A 20,384-nucleotide genomic window follows, 5' to 3' on the forward strand; every position below is an offset into this window, starting at 1 on the left:
AGTATGTACATATGTATTGATGTACAAATAAATATTTCCCATATGTAAATACTAATATGTATATAATTCTGAATTTATTTATTGATGGACTATAGCTTAATTGAGTTAACAAATTGATAAATAAATCAAATTTGTATATTATCTTAGGACTAAAAAAACAATGCAAGTCTAAAATATGCAAACGTTCACTTGAAGGGAAGGGCACTGTTCAATATATGGGCTTATGCTAAAAAAAAAAAACCAAAAACCGCAGTTTATTAAGACTTTAAGTAATGAAAATATTTTTCGGTCGGAGATGCTTCTTTTTTAATACATTTTTGAAGTTTAATTTTTTGCCCATAAAAAAAGGAAAGCTTAATAACACTTCCCCCACCCTATCTCCCTTCAGCTCCTTTTTACCATCCTCCTCCTTCGCCTTAAAACAACAAATTATGCTTGCCTGCGGCGTAATTCCTCAGAACTTACAGTTTATTTTCTACCTTTAAACATGTTTCCTATAGCCTGAAATACCTGGAATTTTATGTCGCTAAATAATTTTTTTTTTACATATATCATAGTTATGTACTGGAAACAAATTATTTTCAATTATTTTCACGGAGCGCAAAGATGGTAGTAGGAGACCAGACACAGGAACCACACCCCAAGATAGGCCGGACATGAGAAACACAAAGTGGTTTTGTGGTATAAGGGTCAGTGAATGCCTTAGACCATCTTTCGATAAAACGAAGGACCCCTTTGGCTTTATTGGAAATAGTGCATTTATGGGAATTAAATCATAAATTGGGTACAAAGACAATGCCCAAGTCATTAACTTTATGCAGACGTTGTTAGGAAATAGTATCGGTTGAGTACTCGGAAAGGTATAGCTTGTAGCGAATGTTATGACATTATGTACATTTGGAAATGTTAAGAGTTAGAAGGATTATTAAACACCAATTATTAAAGCGTCAATATCCAATTGAATATATAACGATGACTCGGGTCCACTATAGGAAAAAATAGCTTGACATTATCAGAACACATTAGGACTCGGAAATAAGTTGAGATTTGGGGAAGAATATAAATAAACAAATTAAGCAACAAGGGACCGAGATGGCTACATTGAGGCACAGCCGAGGAGACAAACACCGGATCAAGAGAGAGGAATTAGTGAAGAAACGCTGAGAACGATTTCAAAGATATGCATTAATCCCGCGAAGAGATAGGTAATGGATAAATCAATTATGATTTGCTGAATCAAAAGCTTCACTTAAATCACTATAAACTATGTTACATCAGTTTGACACTGTTTTAGGAATCCGCCAGTTACACGGGTGGAAAACTCAAGCAGTTTAGTAGAGACAGAGCTACGTTTCACTAGTCCGTGCTGAGATTGCGAAAACAAGAAACTACGGAAGTGTTGGATCTGAGACGTAATAATTTTTTCAAAGAAATTAGAAATGGAATGTAGGTTGGAAATACTATGGTAATTTGAAACATCCTATGTAGACCCCTTTCTGTGTATGGAAATTAAATATGATTTTTTCCAGACGGTGGGAAAATCACAGTTAAACAGTTTTAAGAAGGTCAAGCAAATATAATCAGCACAAGTTTGAGATCTACACTAGGAACCATATATCTGATACGGTACAAAATGAAAATGTACACGATTTTAAATTAGCTAATACTTAGGCTAATATAATCAATGAAGGGGCACAATCGAGCAAACCGGATATTTTAACGAGGTTTAATATTGCGTATTGAACAAAATCGGGCTAGAAAGATTTCTCAAGGGAAACTAAAGGAACATAAGTAGGAAAGATGGAACTATTATATACATATATGTATATGGTACCCGCAATGTACAAAATCGGACCTCGCTTTGATGAAAACTTAAAAATAAACTTATAAAAAAGTTATTCAAGAAATCTTTACGATAAGTATTTACTCAAAACTCATTTACTTTTGTATATACGGCCAAAAAATTCGATGCATTCATACTAAAGTTTAATTAAAGTGCAACTATGTAACTCAGATACCTTGAGATCGGGAATGAATGGTTTAAAACAAAATTTCCCATCTTTTATTCGAAATAAATACCAACAACATTATATATACATACATATGTACATAAATATGTTTGTACATACATAATTACTTACATTTTTATATTAAAAAAAAATTGAAATGATGAAAAAGAGCTTCCCATGTACCATTTTATTTCGATTTTTATTATATAAGTACAATTCTGAGTTTATTTTTTTGATTTTTTTTTTATTATTGTGTATATGTATGTAAGTAAGTACGTAGTTTTATTGTCCTGTATTTCAATTTTTAGTATTTGACTGTATATTTGTATACCTGTGTTATATGTATGTGTTGTTGGTATATTAAATACAATTCTTTAACTTAACGCCAATGCATATGTTGAACTTTATACTTGATACTCCTCCTATTCCAATACAATTTATCATAAGATACAGATACATGTACATATTCGTTTAGCGTTCTTATCAATACAGCATAGAAGCTTTATAGATTACAATTTTATTTCAATGTTAAACCAATAATGTCTCATATATTTAGGTAGATAATGTATGTATTAGCACGTGAAAGTTTCTATTTTGCAACTATTCAAATTTAACACATAATTTATTGTCAAGGAAAAATATGAAATACAAACGAATTAAATAATGTTTTGTGAATGGTGGAATTTACGTAAATTTGTGCGTAATATCATTACGGCCATCATTACATTTAAAATGTTAGATTTTATATTTGCAATGCTTTTACTATAGTACGCGCATATGCAAATAATATTAATGTATGTGTTATTTATGTAAATAAAATTTACATTAATAAAATTTATCATAACATAAATACGAGTATCGTATCTGCTTATTGTTTCATTATTTTTGAATGTGTGTTGTTACATATATGTACGTACATATATGTACATACATATGTATGTATGTATTTCAGTTGAAAAATATTTAAATATATATATTTATATGTATGTTTATGCCGTGTTCAATTTTGGTTTGTTTATAAGGTCATGCAGTCATTAAAAATGGTATATTGATTATACTTTAAATTCGTTAAACGTGTTTCTTGGTTGAGTATTTATTCTTCATTTTTTTTTTTATATATATTTCGAAACTGAAGCTTATTTGTTGGAACTTAAACTTTTTCATGGTTTGGCTTGTTAGTAATTGGTAAAATCGATATAAACAGTTAAACCGTTGTAAATCGTCAATACAGATTTAATTATTTTATTGTCCATTATCTGATATCTACTCTGCGAATATTATTGTAAGCAATAGAGTACTTATTTTTACCGTAAGTTAAGCTAAACGGCTGGCAATGTAAACTCCTGATGGTTTCTGCAACAAAATAAATATGCGTGAGCACACGAGACATATTGCACATACGTATTCATAAAGAAGTGCAACTAGCTAAAAACATCCGTCCCAATGAGTATCAATGAGTATGCAGCACGTTACCGTATTTGTATATTATCGTATATCTTGCTGCAACAATGCGTACCGTGTACATTGTTTCAGCCAGGCCCTTTGTCAAGAATATTATGAGATCCCAAATTTATTACGACTGCATTGAAATTGTGCCGTGTTTTGTGGGTTTGTATTGGCTGGGATAGCCAGAAGTTGTCAGTGTGTGTGTACTCGTATTTTCCAATAGACATACATATGTATGTACATATGTCCGTATGTATGAACATACATATGATTTTTGATTTCGTTTTTTTGGATGTTAAAACTGTTAAAAACACTAAATTTAAAACAATCTGTTACATCTCTGTGAGATTGGAAATTTTGCAGATACAGATAGTTCATCTACATTCTGACAACATCTACCTTCTGAACTGTAGCACTAACATGTGTGTACGAGTATACACAGAAAGAATTTGACACAAATCGGATTTATACGCATATGAATACATATGTACATATGTAGGTATGTACATACATATGTACATACTATATGGGCCTTGATGCTTTTAAGAGTAAAATTCTGTGCGGACCGAATAGCTGCAAGATTATTCAGGTTCTTTAACAAAGAGTGGAGAAAATGCTGCGGTGGCTGTAGTAGATTACTAGCTAAATCAGAGGAAGAAGATGCACTTTCCTGCATCCAGCGTAGGGTGGCAGACACAGAGTAAATTATGCATACAGTCCCAAGTGCAATAAAACAGAATTTAATGGCAATTTAATGTCGAAAACATTATCAGCCCCAGTCCTGGAGGGCTAGTGCACTTGCGCTTGCAAAGTGCGCATTCGACAAACAAACGGACGCACACTCCCAGCCAAATAGGTGGACACGAGTAAGCGTATCCTCATATGTGGGTGGGTGCGTGGGAGCGTGGGATGCGTGGGCATCTGACAATAGCCGAATCAGCAAATTTTTTGTTTCCAACGCAGAATACTAAGCGTCGACCGCAAATGGAGGACGCAAGTGCCGTGCAACCAACTGTCTGGCTTAAGCTCCGTTCTGTTTCTGTTCCTCTTGCTAAATTAGTGACAATGACAGTAGCCAAGCATCGGGCCATGCACAAAATTCGGTAATGTGCCTCCGTGGCTCCATCCCATGACATCTCATTGCTTTCCAGGGCTTCCCCTTGTCTCCCATCCCAGTTTTTGGCGTCACCACAGAACCCCTGTATCAAATATACTTGAAGGTTTAATTCTTATCGCCCATTGTCCATACGGACTCGGTAAATAACAGTAGACGGGCAAGTAACGGAGAGAATCCTGCACTCCACGTCATTTGCACAAATGCGTATCACCCACCTACGATTCTAGTCTTTCCTATTAGGCATGGCTGCTGATATGCAACAAACTCACGAGCCCCACCTTCCCAATAATCGTACGACTGGCAGTTCCCTGTCCTGCAGTCCAGTCCAGGCGAACCATCACATCACCGTTTCATTGTGTTCATGGGCCACTGGCGACTACAGCTAGCTTTGCAATGGCAGTGGCAGTGGCAGTGGCAATGGCACTGCCGATGCCGATGCTCCTGCAGCCACTTTGGCGTGGCGTTCTCGATTGCATACATTTATGTAAATTCAAAGCCAACTTCATCACAGAAACATGGCCACCGCAGTTTATAGCGTACAGACACATGTGCACATAAACACATATTCGTATTTACATTCATGTGTATAGGCTCGCTATGGCTATGGCACTGTACTGTGCTGAAATATTGACGCCGAGCTGCGAATCGAGTACGTACTCGAAACCAAACCTAACCGTGAAGCTTGACGGTCCTGCACGGCCTAAATGGAGCGTTTAAGTATACTCAAATAGAAGTTTGATCGTTCACAAGTGTCCATAAATTTAATCGAGGTATTTGCAGTCATTTTTTGTAACGGCCAGTTGCTGTAACATAATCAATTAATTTTGCATGAAAAAAATGATTGAAATCTTTCTGACACTCCTGTTAAGAAGATCTTACTGGAGCGACAACACGTAACGAGCGGATCCTGGTACAAAACCAGCCCATCGACCCATGGGCGCGGGCACCGTTGAAATATCTTCGACAAGTTTTTCCGGACCCGTATCCGGAATCGCTTTGTTGTCATTGCTCTTAAGCAGGGTTTAATATAATCGTGTTTATGTACTTACTAAGTTTGTCTCAATATGTTTGAATGAGATGAAAATGAGCCGGCACATATGTTTGTATGTTACATGCAATGCTTATTGTTTATAACCATATTTACAATGACTAAGGGAAAATAACGATTTGCTTAAATATACATTTTCCAACATTAATCATGTAATTTTGATATTTGTTTTTTTAGTACCTAGTATTATTCATAGGGCTTATGTTCTATTATATGCATATTGTTCATTTGTATCGGAAGACATTTCTGCATTGCATTGTGTGGTATGTATTATTGGATTACTGTACATTATCTAATGTGAGCAAATAAGCTCACCATTGTTACATAAATTTGTAAGTTATTATTGTTCCGTTATTAGCTTAGGTAGCCTATTATAAAGTCTTGTTTTATCCAATAACATTTTATTATATTTATTATTGACTGAAATTTAAAAAAATTGTTTTCCATTTTCTGCACTTGCAAACAATCCCAAGTCAAACGAGAAAAATTGCTGAAAACTGAATTACTTGTCAATTTTTCCGCAGGATAAACATTGGGTATTCCGAAGAAGTTAATGAATTCACTATTCGCCGACATATAGAAAACAATAACACCAAATAACAATAAGAGAACATTAATTGTGCAGTTGGTTAAATAGGTTGACATTAATCATAAAAAAATTGTGGTCACAGAAAATAATATAATGTAATGTACTATGTACTATGCACAAAATAGAACGAATAGAACTATTGTTGTAATAATAATAACTATAATGAATATCAGACGCCTATTAGTTTTTATAGTTGTATAAAAACAGTAACTTTTTCATCCCTGCCTAGGGATCTCACATATTGAACAAGTTGTGTTTTTCAGGAATTTTCGCTTAAGGCTTTTGAATTCATACCGTGCCGAATTTGGTGAAACAAATCGCTTTTAGTAGTAGTATTATTAGTAGCAATATCAGTGAAGTATAGAGACGATAGAGAAGATAGTTTCATTGTACATCTTTTAGCGGGTCCGCTAATCTTGAACATACCATTTCCATAAGGAGTAGGGTTAAAAAAATGTAATATATAAAATAATGGCTAATTTTCATTTAAACAAGTTAATTTAATACACGGCAACGACAAAATATGTGGCAATTGGTGAAACTATTAACTCTAGTGTAAAAGATTCAGTTTCGGAAGTTTTGAACGCGCATGATTAGCGATTACTATGCATAAACCATGTACCATGTACCAGATTTTCAGAACTGGAGCTTGAAAAGATTACGTTCCATTTTGATGCATGATGCATTGCTGTTGGTCTTTATCGAGAATTGACATATCAAATAAAATACGCACTACATCGTGAAGAATCATAATCGCCAGAATAATACAAAATCATGAATCAATGTCAACACTTAGAACTTACGAAAAATGACTGCAATTTGGCGTGATTGTTTTTTGGGTCGAGTCGCGAAGCTAATGTCGATAGGTTCAGATCCGATTTTATTTACGACTGCGAGATAGTAAGGAATGAATAATAGGCGTTCACCAGCACCCAAAACATGATAGATGACACCTTAGACATGATGCATAATACATTGTGCTGGTGATCGCGCCTATTAATAACATTCCAGTGGGTAAGTCGAAAAAGGTCTGACCGACAAATAATTTCTGCACATAAATTCTTGATAAACCGCGGTCCATTAAAGGATTTTTCCACGCTTTGTGGTCTTTAGACCCGTATTTATTACATTTAAGCCAAACGGAAATGCAGTAAAATGGATACTGGCTTACCAGAAATATGTTTGCATCTATTTGGAAATTTTCTTGTACTTGATAAGAAAACTCAAACAAAGCTCACCCAATTCTTAAAATTTTTCAAATTTGTTGTACTATTTTGAAATGGAAAAGTTGGAATTGCTGCGTGGAAGTACCTCAGTACACATTACTATAAGTTTGGTAAACACGAAATAAAATGTAAATATGTATGTAGTATGTGGATTCTTTAGTAGATTCTCTTAGTGTGCGTGTACTACGTTAATGTTAGAAAACCTGTAGCAATGCTTCCAACTTACATTACGTACAATATATTGTATGTATGTAGGTATGTATATTCGATTTTCTTTGTCTAGCTAATAAGACAAACTAAGTTTGTGGCAGACGAGTCAATTGATAACTACGTACTGCACAACCACCGGATCTACACTGACCAACAACGACAGACCCAGAACTATTCGTAACTTAAAAGCAGAAGTTGCATCGGCGGTTTTTGAGCAGCTGCATAGCTGCAGAGCTGCAGAGCTGTCCTGTCCCCTTCCATTTGTAGCATCGTATCGGAGATTTCTTGGGTAGCGTGCTTTTAAATTACTATATAGTACATACTCGTACACACAGACAACACGCAGGGAAGAAAAAACACCAGAGAGTTTGTCGCTATCGTAGTGCTGGCAAGCAGCTGCGACCCCGCACTCGCAAAGTTCCAGGGTGAACGGGGTGATGGTACAACGCCAGGCGACTTATGCGTCTTTTCATATCCGTTACGTGCAGGTAGTTGTGTGTGTACTGAAAATGAATATATAAAACACACTCAGACGACTAAATTTTAAATGAGCGAGTTGACTAATAGTGCAGCTCTGAAAGTGTTGTATTTAATCAAGTAACACAGAAGCATTAAGTGGTCTAGTTTTAATGGTTATTGCTCTGAAACTGAAACTTTAACAGTTGATCTTAAGGTATTCTGTACAAATGTATGAAACCCCGAGTAGTATTCGTAGTATTGAAAGGGAGCTACTACATAGAAAGAGATTTAGAAAGCCCCTTTCGTTCACTTCCCATACTCAGTTTCTTATAAGATTGGGCATGTTGTGGTTTCCTGTTCGTTGCACTTGCTCCTGACGCAAGAGAAGATCGAAAAGTTAGTGAAAACCACCAAGAGCTCCTTACGAAGAAATCGGTAACAGGAGCGTAGCCACATTACTCGTATATTTGCCCCAAGTCATAGTCCCACAGCTGAGCAAAGACATGTGGGCGCTGCTGGGATAGTACGAGTATATGTAAGTATGTACGTAAGTACGATGTATGTATGTATGTATATATGTATGTATGCATGTATGAAGACTTCTGTCGGCTGGTCCGGTGGGGGGGATTGAATGTGTGTGTTTGTAACTGCCGATTATGCCTGACTACATTCTCGACTGCTTCTGGTCCTGCTGCTGCAGTATGTACTTGTGGAATTTTCTAAATCGTAACTTACCTTCCGCTCCGTTTATCATGCCGTTGACGTTTCCACTCTCAACTACGCTACCAGCATTACCACTGTTGGCGCTCTGGGGCACACCAATCCCACCGCCGAATACGTCGTTCTCCTGCTGCATTTGATTTGAGAAATGGGTTTCCTTGGCACGCACCACTTCGTTCAGTCCCTTGTTGTGGCCGGGTTGCTGCTTCCGACGCGGTTTAGCCGTTGTGTGCACGTGAGGTGTTGGCGTCGTTGTCGACTTGGGCGGTAATCGTAATTCTGGAAGAAATTGCACCAATTATGAAATACCGACTGCTTCTTCTTCTTCATGGAACTAAAGGGAAAAATAAGCCCGCGGAGTATCAGAGGGCCATGCCAAGGCGCACGGGGTTGGTAGTTTTCTATATCATTGTTTAAAGCAGACCAGAAATTTAAATTTCGCTGGAGGCTAAGAACTGCTTCTTACAAATGTATGCGTTGAATCTTTGCGAAAGTTTCATTTACTAGAAGAACAAGCCATCCTACCCATTTTAGGGCGACATTTTGCACATAGCATAATAATAATTCATCAAATGGGCCAGATCATTCACCGAAATGTGCCAGATCAGGCTAATATCCATAATTTAGGTACCATAACAATTTGATGTTATCTAAAAAGTCTACTTACTATATGAAGCTTTTTTGTTCTAGTCAGTTCAAACGTGAATGGTAATGAACAAGATTGGATGCTTGGTTACTGTCAATGACAATTATCCTTGTTTTAAATTCATGAGTGATTTAGTGAGGCGAATAAGAATTCTGGGGGGTGGCTATCATTGAGTGTCTGCGTTTCCGCTGCAAAAGTGAAATATTCTTAGAAAGATCTAACTGAAAACCTTTAAGCTTATCCTTGGCTGCTGTCTATCGTCTATCTTAAACTAAAACTGGAAATTGAAATTGCGCCGGCAATGCTGATGCAGCTCTGGTGTGAGGGAGATAGGGTGCGCTGATTGTGCTATAATTCATGCTTATATTCTCTTCTCCATCTCTTGCTGGCTGACGTTGGAATGGAAGACGAGGACGAACTACGTAGATGGAAGATAAAGAAAAGGCTACAGTCGTCTTTAAATGAGTTCGATAAAAATAATGGAGCGACGGAAATCCTAGTTGATTTATTGCACGGAAACCGAACGAATTATACACACGACGCAGACACATATGTGCGTTGCTCTCTATACGTACGTATGTATTCTCCCACTTATTTAGTTCTCAAATGAATTGATAGCTTCGAATTTTAAGAACTATTGGGCTTACCCCTGCCCGCGTCCAGACTAGCATATAAGAAAGCATGTAATACATTCCCCTGCAAGCTTTTGTGCTATGATATGATGCTTCAGCATTCGATGCTGTTGAAAAGTTAAAGGTCTTTCCCTTATTACCTTGCAGTCTAATGCGAGTTTCACTCTTTCCAAGGGCATTAACACTGGAGCAACTGTAGGCGCCGAAATCGGATTTAGTCAGGTGCCGGATGGTTAGGTTAAGATGCCATGTGTATAGGTTAATCATTTCTTCAGATATGTTGTACTTGTTCCCGTTATGCAGTTTGACATTACCTAAAATGTGTTTCGATTTTAATGGGTACCAGAACATGAGCCCGACAATTCTATAGTTACCTTCATTGCGGTACCATCCATTCAGGGGCTTGGGATATACTTCTACAATGCACTCCAATGTTACCTCCCTTTCGACAGGTGCGCCGACCAGCTGGTTGACGGCTTTGATTGTAGGTGGAACTAAACGTATGTTGTTTTTGTTAATAACCAGTATATTCTTATTCATGTACGTTATGTATAACATTATCATTAATCCAAAAATCAATTATTCTTTGTGAAATAAGTATATGTGTACTATGAGAAGTAGTTCCTTTAATTAGGGGACGCGACTGACCGACTAGGCTATGGCAGAAAAGCAATAAAAATACATATCTATGTACATGCATATAATCTTGATCATCATCAGGAGCCGAGTCGAGATAGCCATGTCTGTCCGTCCGCCCGTGGTCGGATCTGTGTACTTATGTACTTATGTATGTAAGTGTGTCCTGAAAATTGTCCACTTCCCACTTGTCCCCCTCGCAGAATGATATCCGGATCCGGATATCCAAAATAAGGAAGACACGTGAAAACCGCAAATGCAGAATCATGCAGAATTATCCTAGTCTTGACTGATTATTTATTACATTTATAAATGTGTATCATGTATATCAAATTTATATTATAATCGTGGAAAACTCAATAATTATGGCAGCGTGATTTTCCAATGCATTCAGATTTCAATTCAATAATTCTAATTTGTTCTTAATTTTGTATTAAGCCCGAAAATAATACGAAATTGATAACACGCGGGAAAACAAATTATTCTGTTCCATTAATTTCAATAAAAAACTTTTCAAAAATAATGAATTTGAATACGATGCGACATGCCCCTAATAATACATACACACGTATGTATGTATACATATGTATGTATGTATGTACTTCACCCCACCCTTCGATGCTTCAGATCTGTAACAATGTCGCGTTCAGCGATGGTGGCACTTGCTTTACAGCGCCTGATAAGCTTGCCTTCCAAAATATTATTGGTAGTGCGGTGGTGCTCCGCTTGGCGGTAATCAGTGGGTTTGGTAAGGCGTTTGATGAGTTTTATGTAATTTTCCCGGCAGATTACACCGACAGGCTAAGGACGCGCGGGACCGAGAGCATCGGCGGCGTGGTCGCAGTCAAAGCTTGCTGGGGCGGGCTGCTGTTTTCGCAACTTCGTACTGCGCTAGTGTCTGTGTGTATCGTGTATGACTGTGACGATTGTTAAATCTGCTCCGATGCGGACAAAGGATTACGAGTGTGCTTTTTTCTGCTGTTGGTCGCCGTTGCGCTACAGTGGTGTGTGCCTTACCAAAGAATAATTTAAAGTCATAAATAAAATGGATTAAAGCTCAATGATCCGTACATCAAAATAAATGTGGTCCTCTTGGAACTTGGCAATGAACGATTTTTAAAGCCTCTCTATTGAAGCAATGGCTTATGTTTGCTCGTAAGGAAATACGCCTGTAATATTGAACGCAGCGGGGTTTCTTACCATCTTATATTCTGTCATTACGTCAACTTGAATATCGAGTGACAATTTTCCAAGTTATCAACATTAAGAATTTATACTGTCTTCTTGTATCAACAATAAAACGTAATAATATAAATGAATATCCAGCCGCTTCTCCGCTATTAGTTAATAAATATTAGCTGGAGATTTTTCAATTTTTTGTACTGTACTCTATTCTGCTGGTACCGGGTATACCGGGTATACCGGGTACACGGAGTACACCGAGTACACAGTTCCCAGAAAATTTCGCCACCAACACACAAACCGGCGTTGCCTGCATTGTTTGCAAATTGCAGTGGTGAATGCCAGCTTTTAAGATCTAGAAATGACACGACAGTTCGGAGACAGCAGATTGGTTATTTCGGACGGCGGATGGCTTGGACATTTCTACAATTGTTAACATTGAATTTGCATTTTACTGATTTTGACGTAGACACATGGCCAAAAAATTGTGCTGTTGTAGTTGTAGTTGTAGTTGTATTTGTAGTTGTAGCTGTAGTTGTATCTGTAGTCGTAGTTGTTATGTTTGCCTTGTATGCCTTACAGCACACAAACTATTCAAACCCTCTCTGCCTGTTCTGTTCGGCTTAGTTTCGCACAATCACGGTCCTTCAGATTGCATATGCCACTAGGCACTGACACACCCACACATAGGCAAAGTTTAGTAAGCATGCATTTGTGTGTGTGTGTGTGTGTGTGTATGTAAGTATGTATGCACGCCAGTCATAGTACACCAACAGTTGCACTAGTGTTAATACGAGTATATAGGCACGCATTAAATGCACGACTGTATGCATGTACGATTACTATGTACCAACTATTCCAAATATCATGCGGAATCAACAGCTCTTGGAAATATAAAGTTACGTTTTTTTAAAACTATCTTTGCGTTTTAGTTGGATACGATTATGTACTATGAGGGGTATGGTATGTACATATATTGCGGTAAGTACATAAATCGTATGATTGAATCATTCGTTTCGATGGAATTGGACCCAGCTCTCGGCTGAAATCCAACTATCAAAAGTTTTCACCATTGGAATTCTGAATTTGACTTTACGATGTCATTGTGTTGATTTGTGTTCTTGTGGCACACCATCGCCATGTTCAGTCATCACCCCCAGGGATGCTATTGCAGCAGTTTCATTTGAAGTTGGCCCTCTATATCTATTTTTGTGGAGCAGAATCAAGTGGGTGCAACACAAACGCATGTCTTTTACACTTGCACGAATATTAGAGTTTATGGAGCAGACTTTAAAACACGTAGTGCAACAATTAAAAAATATTTAATAATCTATGATAATGTAAAGTACTTAATTTGTATCATATTCTATAGTTAGAGTCTGTAATAATTTATGCAAATGTTTTAATGCAAAAACCATACACACATGCATAAATATGTACGCTCTTACACTGGGGCTTTAAAGTACAAAAAATCAAAATAAAATGGATCTCTCATTGGACTATTCCACCTCTTGCCGTCCCTATAATTCGTGGCGCGGTTCTTTTTTGGAATATTGTGCATCAAAGTCTCTTTAAAATGCTTTTGATTATTTCCAAAAACGATGAGATAACATTGCACAAAAACGTGACTAACAAACACCTCAAAATGAATGCTCGGATTGTATTTTCTTTTCACATGAGAGTCAATGAAATGATATTTTAATCGGGTTTTATTGACTTTTAATGTTCTTGTTCCGGTGGACCCTCCGATGGAAATGCCCATGTCCTAGACAACACTAGGTCAACAATAGGTCTGTAACATAGTATTTTTCGTAGGTCTGTTTCAAAATCCGTGTATAACGACACACAGGGACATGAGATCTTTTTATATTAGATTACCTATAATTATTTTTAATATCAACTTACAGTTTACGTGTACGTCAAATCTCTTGCTCACTGAAGGCGGCACACCGTTGGAAGCAATGCAATTGTAGCCACCCATATCTGTACGTTGGACATTTGTCAAAGTGAGTCTTTCTCCGTCCACGGATTTCAGTGCTGTTACAATAAAAGATAAAAATGTATTCGAATAGGCTTTAGTAATCCAACAACTTCAAAGAGTGTATGTATGCGTCGTTTTATTCTTGCTATAAAACTGATTCGATCTGATTCAAATTCTCCAATCTTGTCTCTTCGTATCTTCGAAAATGTTGGATGTCATGGATGTGTGCCATTTGACACAGTGGCGCGTTTTCCCAATCCACGTTGCAAAATCATAACTTCTAACTAGGGTGAGCATCTGTCTAAGACAGTTTGATACAAATATCTTTAGTATAGTAGTATAGAATAGGCTTTAGTAATCAGAAAACTTCAAAGAGTGTATGTATGCGTCGTTTTATTCTTGCTATAAAACTGATTCGATCTGATTCAAATTCTCCAATCTTGTATCTTCGTATCTTCGAAAATGTTGGATGTCATGGATGTGTGCCATTTGACACAGTGGCGCGTTTTCTCAATCCACGTTGCAAAATCATAACTTATAACTAGGGTGGGCATCTGTCTGAGACAGTTTGATACAAATATCTCTCTGTGATATAAAATAGTTTTGGGTCGTCGTGAGAGTATGAATAAGTTAGGTCTTCATGTTTTCCTTGGTTTAATGGACAAATTTAAAATTCGAGTTGCTCAAAAAAAGTAATTATTTTCCCCGAAAACAATTTTTAAGTAATATTGCTCAGTAATTTTCGGTATTTACAGGTATATCTATAATTTGTATATTTTTAATTTTGCTACTCTTGCGCCTCTTCTGATCAACGAATTGCTGTACCGTTGCTTGAATACTCTTCCCTTTAACCAAAAGTCTACAAAAGTTCCAGATCCTCTTTAAAACTGCATACATTGTGAGTCCTTAAATTTAACACTGATCGGCGTCAATACAATAGCACTTTTTGTCCTTCCGCTCTGAAAGCATTCTCTATTATGAATATTGCGAGGACTTATAAATTGGCACTTCAGGCCTGTCTCTGCCTCTCAGTATGGCATTTCTGGGCTTGCACAAATCTACTTCTTCAAAAATACCTTGCTGCGATTTTAGCCAACGAAAATAACTTGTTTCATATATATATAACGGATCACAATAAGAAAGACCGCGAAGTTTCGTTGCTTTCTTAGACCCGAATTTTATCAGAATTGTAATTGTCGCTTAGGCTAAGACATGGGTGATTAGATTGAGAAGTTTATGCGATCGGCAGAGGGACTCGATCTAATGGGTTGCTGTATACAATGGAAAGAACGGAAACGGAAAGTCTCGTTTCCCTGACCAATTATTCAAACGCAAATTTCAGGTTGAATAAGCTGAATTGCCTTGTGAAGGTGTCAAATCTTTGTTAAAGCATAAATTAGTCATCTATTTTTTTCCCCTTTCTTTTCGATTCCCCTTTCTGGCGATATAGCGGCGTTATTTGAAAACGGGAGCAACAATTTTTGTGCCAGTGAAACCCGCATGCGTGATACATTTGAAATATGCTCTTATTTGTGTGGAGTTTTCTTCTACATATGGATGTATATTCCGCTACAGTATCCTGCTTTACGAGACTAGCACCGCTTGGCTCTTTTACATGGTTCGATACAATTGATTGTTGTAAAACCTCCAAACTTTATGACAACCAATTTTTACGCCTCGAACCGGACCGATGTTTTCTGATAGATTTGCGGCTTGACCATTTTTTAATGAATTATGTTTTATTTTCTAAGGCACCAACAAAGGCAAAATGCAAAATGCAAAAAAAAAAAAAAAATAAAAACAAACAAAATAGAGCTATTTCTAAAAAATTACATTTTTGCAAAAAATGAATTTGTGTGTTTGCGTACAGCGATACCAAACGATACATAAAATATATTGTATAAATTACACAAATCATAAGCTCAAATATATACTGGCTGAGTAGCGGGCATACAAGTAGAGTCGCGGCTTTTGCCGCAGCTTACAACGGGGTGAAATTTTCGAACATTTAAGATTTCCCGCTTATTACGTCCATTTTACCGTCCCGCCCACTTTAATTTCTCTTTACGAAGTTTCATTCATGTTCACTGATCACATTCATGTATGATCACTGCTCGACTAGACCACTCGACGCGCTGATTTTGTTATTGTTGGACCACTCCCAAACTCAAAAGGGTGACCTCAACCAAATTATATGAGTCATACTTACTTAGTCACAAGTAATTGTCTAATCGAACTAACGGGTATTCAAATAGTTTTCTATACTACTGCTCTGTGAAGTTAAGAAATAGTGAAGCCAAGAAGCTAAATATCCCTGAGATACGTATGCATGTGTACACACCTTGTTTATCTCTGCTCTCCGCTCGAAGTATAATATCCTTTCCTGTTTCACGCCGCCACTGCACCTTCGGCTCGGGTACGCCAGTCGCACTACACACGAGTACAATACTGCCACCCTCAGTGCTGACGCCTTCCTCGAGATTATGGTCTGGGTGATTTAGAATATCCGGTGGCACAACAACATCTAAATAGCCTGACTGCGAAAAAACAAAGTATGATTCGTAATAAGCGAATGGAAAAGCTGTACACCGTCTGAGCTGTTTAATGCTGCAGAGTATGACTGCCCAGGTGGACTCTCTCCCTGGCACATAGCACACAGGCACTGAGGGTAAGGACACCTTTGGACTAAGGACTAAGGATAAGCCCTATGGGAACATAGTGGGACAGACATGCACTTACAAGGCTCTTCATGGGATCCGTATTCACTTGGCACATGTAGCTGCCGGAGTCATTTATCTGTACGCGAGATATGTGAAGTTTCCAGGTGTTGTGGCCGTTGTGTGTCACAGATAATCTGGGATTTAGTGAGACCATGTGTGTGTGTATACCAAGTATTGCTTTTGAATCAGATTTAATCCATGCCACCTGAAATTGTAAGAACATAGACAGATACACACACGGCCACTGCCACGACGTCGTTTTCGATATGGGGCAGCATATTTCCAGCACAGCACCCCCTTGCTCAAACAGTCTTAAGCTGAGCGCAGAGCCTGTGGATCTGAATATAATATAACCAGAGTACATAAGGCTTAAATGCATGTGTATGGCGAGGCGATTTTCGTGTTATTATTGCATTAGCAAAGGTCACACACCAAATAAGCAGGCAAACATACAACAGGTATTTACTAGCTCACAACTCTAAGCAATCGATGAGTCTGTACATTGTACTTTATTGTACGTACGGGAATGCATAAGGTTTTTTTCGTCAATACGAACTTCTTTGTAAGCTCTCAAATTTAGTTTAGATTGTTGCAAAAACAAAGCAAAAACATGTATTCAAATATTTAAACCTCAATTAAAAAACAGGTTTTGCATTTTCTGCGTCCATTAGCAGTTCTATTCGAATTTCGATCCAAACATAAAAATGATCATAATTCGCTTTAGGGTAACACTTCTACTATGACCCATGCTCATGTAGCATTGAACAGAAAAATGCTAAAGCCCCTTGTTTCTGTATGAAGAATCCTTTGACATGCCTCTCGATCACCGCCCCCTCAGCTTAATTCACTATTAGTACTACCACTTCTTTTCTAGTCTTCACGCCATCTGACGCCATAAAATATGATATCTTTAATGCTCCTCTTAATATTATTTTACAATAATTGATATATTTATTTGAATTGACGAATCTTTCAGCTATTTATTAATGGATATATGTATGTATACATACATATACTTATCGACTTAATGAAAAACATTATACATACCCGATATTGGCCCAAATTGTCAACAACACATGTGAAGGAAATGTCTCGTCCTTGGGGTACCGTAATATTTGTCAATTGCGCCAAAAACTCAGGGACGATTTCATCTGGTTCGCTATGTCCTTTAATTTTAGAACAGAAATAAATGTTAAGGGCAGGTTTTTTTAGATATTAATTTCTCTACTCTGGGAAATTGTGCGGAAATAAATGTTAAGTTTTTTAAATATAATTTTTACCCTTCCATATCAATTATACTTTAAAAGGGCTTAAGTGGGTAAGTAGAAGTTGAATCCACAGGAGCCGTCTTCGACCTCTCAAATTATTTCTATCTTGATCAGCGGCAATAGGCGAGTCGATTTATTCACGGTAACTTTAAGGTATAAGCACATATGCACACATATGTATGTATATGCATATTAAATACATCTATCTAAATATGGGCATATCGGATAGAATATCCACCATGCCAAAGATTTATATGTCGATAATAACAGATTATGTATGTTTGTACATTTGTCCGAATATCATATATATTCTAACTTTAAGGAAAGGGGTATATTTTTCAACCTATATTATCCTGCAATTTGGTATCGTAAAATCAGTAATGTACGTTATATACCACAGCGGATTGAAGGCAAAAAGAGCGGGAACGCTCGCCTTCGCCAGAGGGCACACACTGCTCGAGGAAGAGCCGGGAGAGACGGAATGAGTAAGCGCGTGGATGGGTTGTGTAGCCAAGCAATTTAATTAGCGTCTTCTGGCTATGATAATGATCCATTTCCAACCAGGTCATTTTACACGACTTGGGTTTTCGGGTTTCTAGTGTCTTGAAATAGTGGATTTTCGCACTTTGCGGGGCCGCAGGCCTTTTATCGCTGGGACTACCTCTTTACATTTTACGACTTAATATTTTTAATCATCTGAACTTAGAAAACTTGTAAATTCTTTTCTTTCGTCCTCTTCTTTATTTATCATTAGTTCTTTTAGTATCTAAGCCCATTATTAGCAGATAATTGTTAATTAAATAAAAAATAAAATAAATGTGATTCAGTGTAATATCACAGGAGTCACACACAAAAATTGTGTGCTCTAGCTTGTATAGTCTCTGAGAACTAGGCCTCGAGCAGGACGGACGAACAGCCGGACAGACACACTATGGCTATTGCTATATCGACTCGTCCATTGATGCAAATCAAGAATATATATTATATTATGAGAAACGCTTACACACATCCATTTTCACCACAAATATTATATACCCCTATCCTCTTTGAGTATCGGGTATACAAAAAACGAAGACATATATCCCTAAACTCTTCGACTGATTCGAGTGACGTGAAATGCATACAAATCCGGATGCAGTGTATAATTTATTGGCTCGCATATGCATCTTTCAGTGGGTTACAGAATATTTTACTGAAAACCATATTACTAGGTCCATTATAAGTCGGTGATTTTATTATTAAGAAAAATTAATAATCAATATTTAGGGTCGCTGGTAATAATACTAGAATAATACTATGTTATGCAAATATTGTACGGCTTAAATGAATATTTAATACGAATATATGTATGTATGTATGTATATGCATATTTACCTTGTGTGTGTGGCAACGAATGACCTCCGATTTCGCCTTGCCCTTTGATAAGTAACAAAACTATGCCAAAAGCTATGGCTTTTGTGCTCAACTTTAATTGAATCATTGCAACAGTCTTAATATTTGAACGTTTGATGTTCGATGGATCTTCAGGTACAGTATATACTTTTCAATGCAGTATGTATAAAATACTCGCTACTCGAGTTGATCCCTTGCTCTCTATATCTTCATACGGCATCGCCATCCACGTTTATTGTCGTGCGCTTGCATTCCTTGTATAATTTTTCGATAATATTGATCTAAAAATATTTTCTGTAATGATAAATGGTATAATACATAAAAATAAACATGGCTGAACCCTGCCACGTTCAGCATTCATTGTGATGGAATGGATGAGAAATGAGGAATAAAACAAAGCATTTCATTTATTCAAACAAATGTGGGCAAAGATGAAATGTCTGATCAGTCCGGCCGCCAAATACTTTCTGAACGCAAATTCTCGATAGATTGCGGTCCCACGAGTGTATTTTTTCGTTGCACGAGCGAAGCAGGTGTGCGGGGGGGCTTGCCTTCTGGTATATGTATACAAATATATGCATATGTATCTAGATATATGTATATTCAGTGTGCGCCCTCTGAAGCAGGTGAGCAAAAGATTTACGAATAAAGTTTTATAGGCTACAAAAATTTTAAGATTACGCATACGCAACTGGGTACCGACGGATTCTGCGTTTTTAGTTTTTCTTCAAATTTGTGGATGCCACAGATTTTCGTCGTTTTTGGGGACGGGGCTATCACAGGGGTCTGGATACAAAATTTAGATATGGCTCAGCTATTGATGATGATCAAGAATATATGCTTTATGGAGTCGCCGATATCCAAAACATTTAATCATGGTATTTACTTATTCGTGTCGATACAATGCCTACACCTGAAGATATTTTTAATGCTTCTTAAACTTTGCCATTTTTGTTATGTATGCAAATTTATATAATAATATCATTAAATAATTATATATATGAAAATGTCTACCATCATTTATAACATAATGAAGTCAAATACCAAGAATTCGTTGGAGTCCGTTAAGGGTACCAATTAAGAAACAAACGACAATTATTTAT

The 20,384-nt window shown here is 37.1% G+C and overlaps 1 protein-coding gene across 1 annotated transcript; it reads right to left on the reverse strand.

The window, feature by feature from the left end:
- Positions 1 to 7,776: 7,776 nt before the first annotated feature.
- On the reverse strand, positions 7,777 to 19,531 carry LOC6598133 (lachesin). The gene is made up of 9 exons (XM_026987547.1): positions 19,264 to 19,531; positions 17,669 to 17,787; positions 16,641 to 16,826; positions 16,243 to 16,438; positions 13,826 to 13,957; positions 10,477 to 10,596; positions 10,243 to 10,416; positions 8,840 to 9,103; positions 7,777 to 8,148 (listed from the first exon to the last, which is right to left on the reverse strand). Exons 1-9 carry the CDS (start codon positions 19,367 to 19,369, stop codon positions 7,946 to 7,948), a joined length of 1,500 nt encoding a protein of 499 aa, XP_026843348.1. The 5' UTR covers positions 19,370 to 19,531; the 3' UTR covers positions 7,777 to 7,945.
- Positions 19,532 to 20,384: the final 853 nt, after the last annotated feature.

This window comes from Drosophila persimilis, unplaced genomic scaffold (assembly GCF_003286085.1).
Source record: "Drosophila persimilis strain 14011-0111.01,24,50 unplaced genomic scaffold, DperRS2 tig00000124-arrow-pilon, whole genome shotgun sequence".
Lineage (NCBI taxonomy): Eukaryota > Metazoa > Arthropoda > Insecta > Diptera > Drosophilidae > Drosophila > Drosophila persimilis.

Excerpts from the sequence above, each read along its gene's own strand:
- LOC6598133 (XM_026987547.1), bottom strand. The coding sequence starts at position 19,369 with ATGATTCAATTAAAGTTGAGCACAAAAGCCATAGCTTTTGGCATAGTT. Across the intron at positions 17,788-19,263 it reads TTCGTTGCCACACACACAAG|GACATAGCGAACCAGATGAA; the intron begins GTAAATATGCAT and ends CTAAAATTAAAG. Across the intron at positions 16,439-16,640 it reads CGGATCCCATGAAGAGCCTT|TCAGGCTATTTAGATGTTGT; the intron begins GTAAGTGCATGT and ends GTTTTTTCGCAG.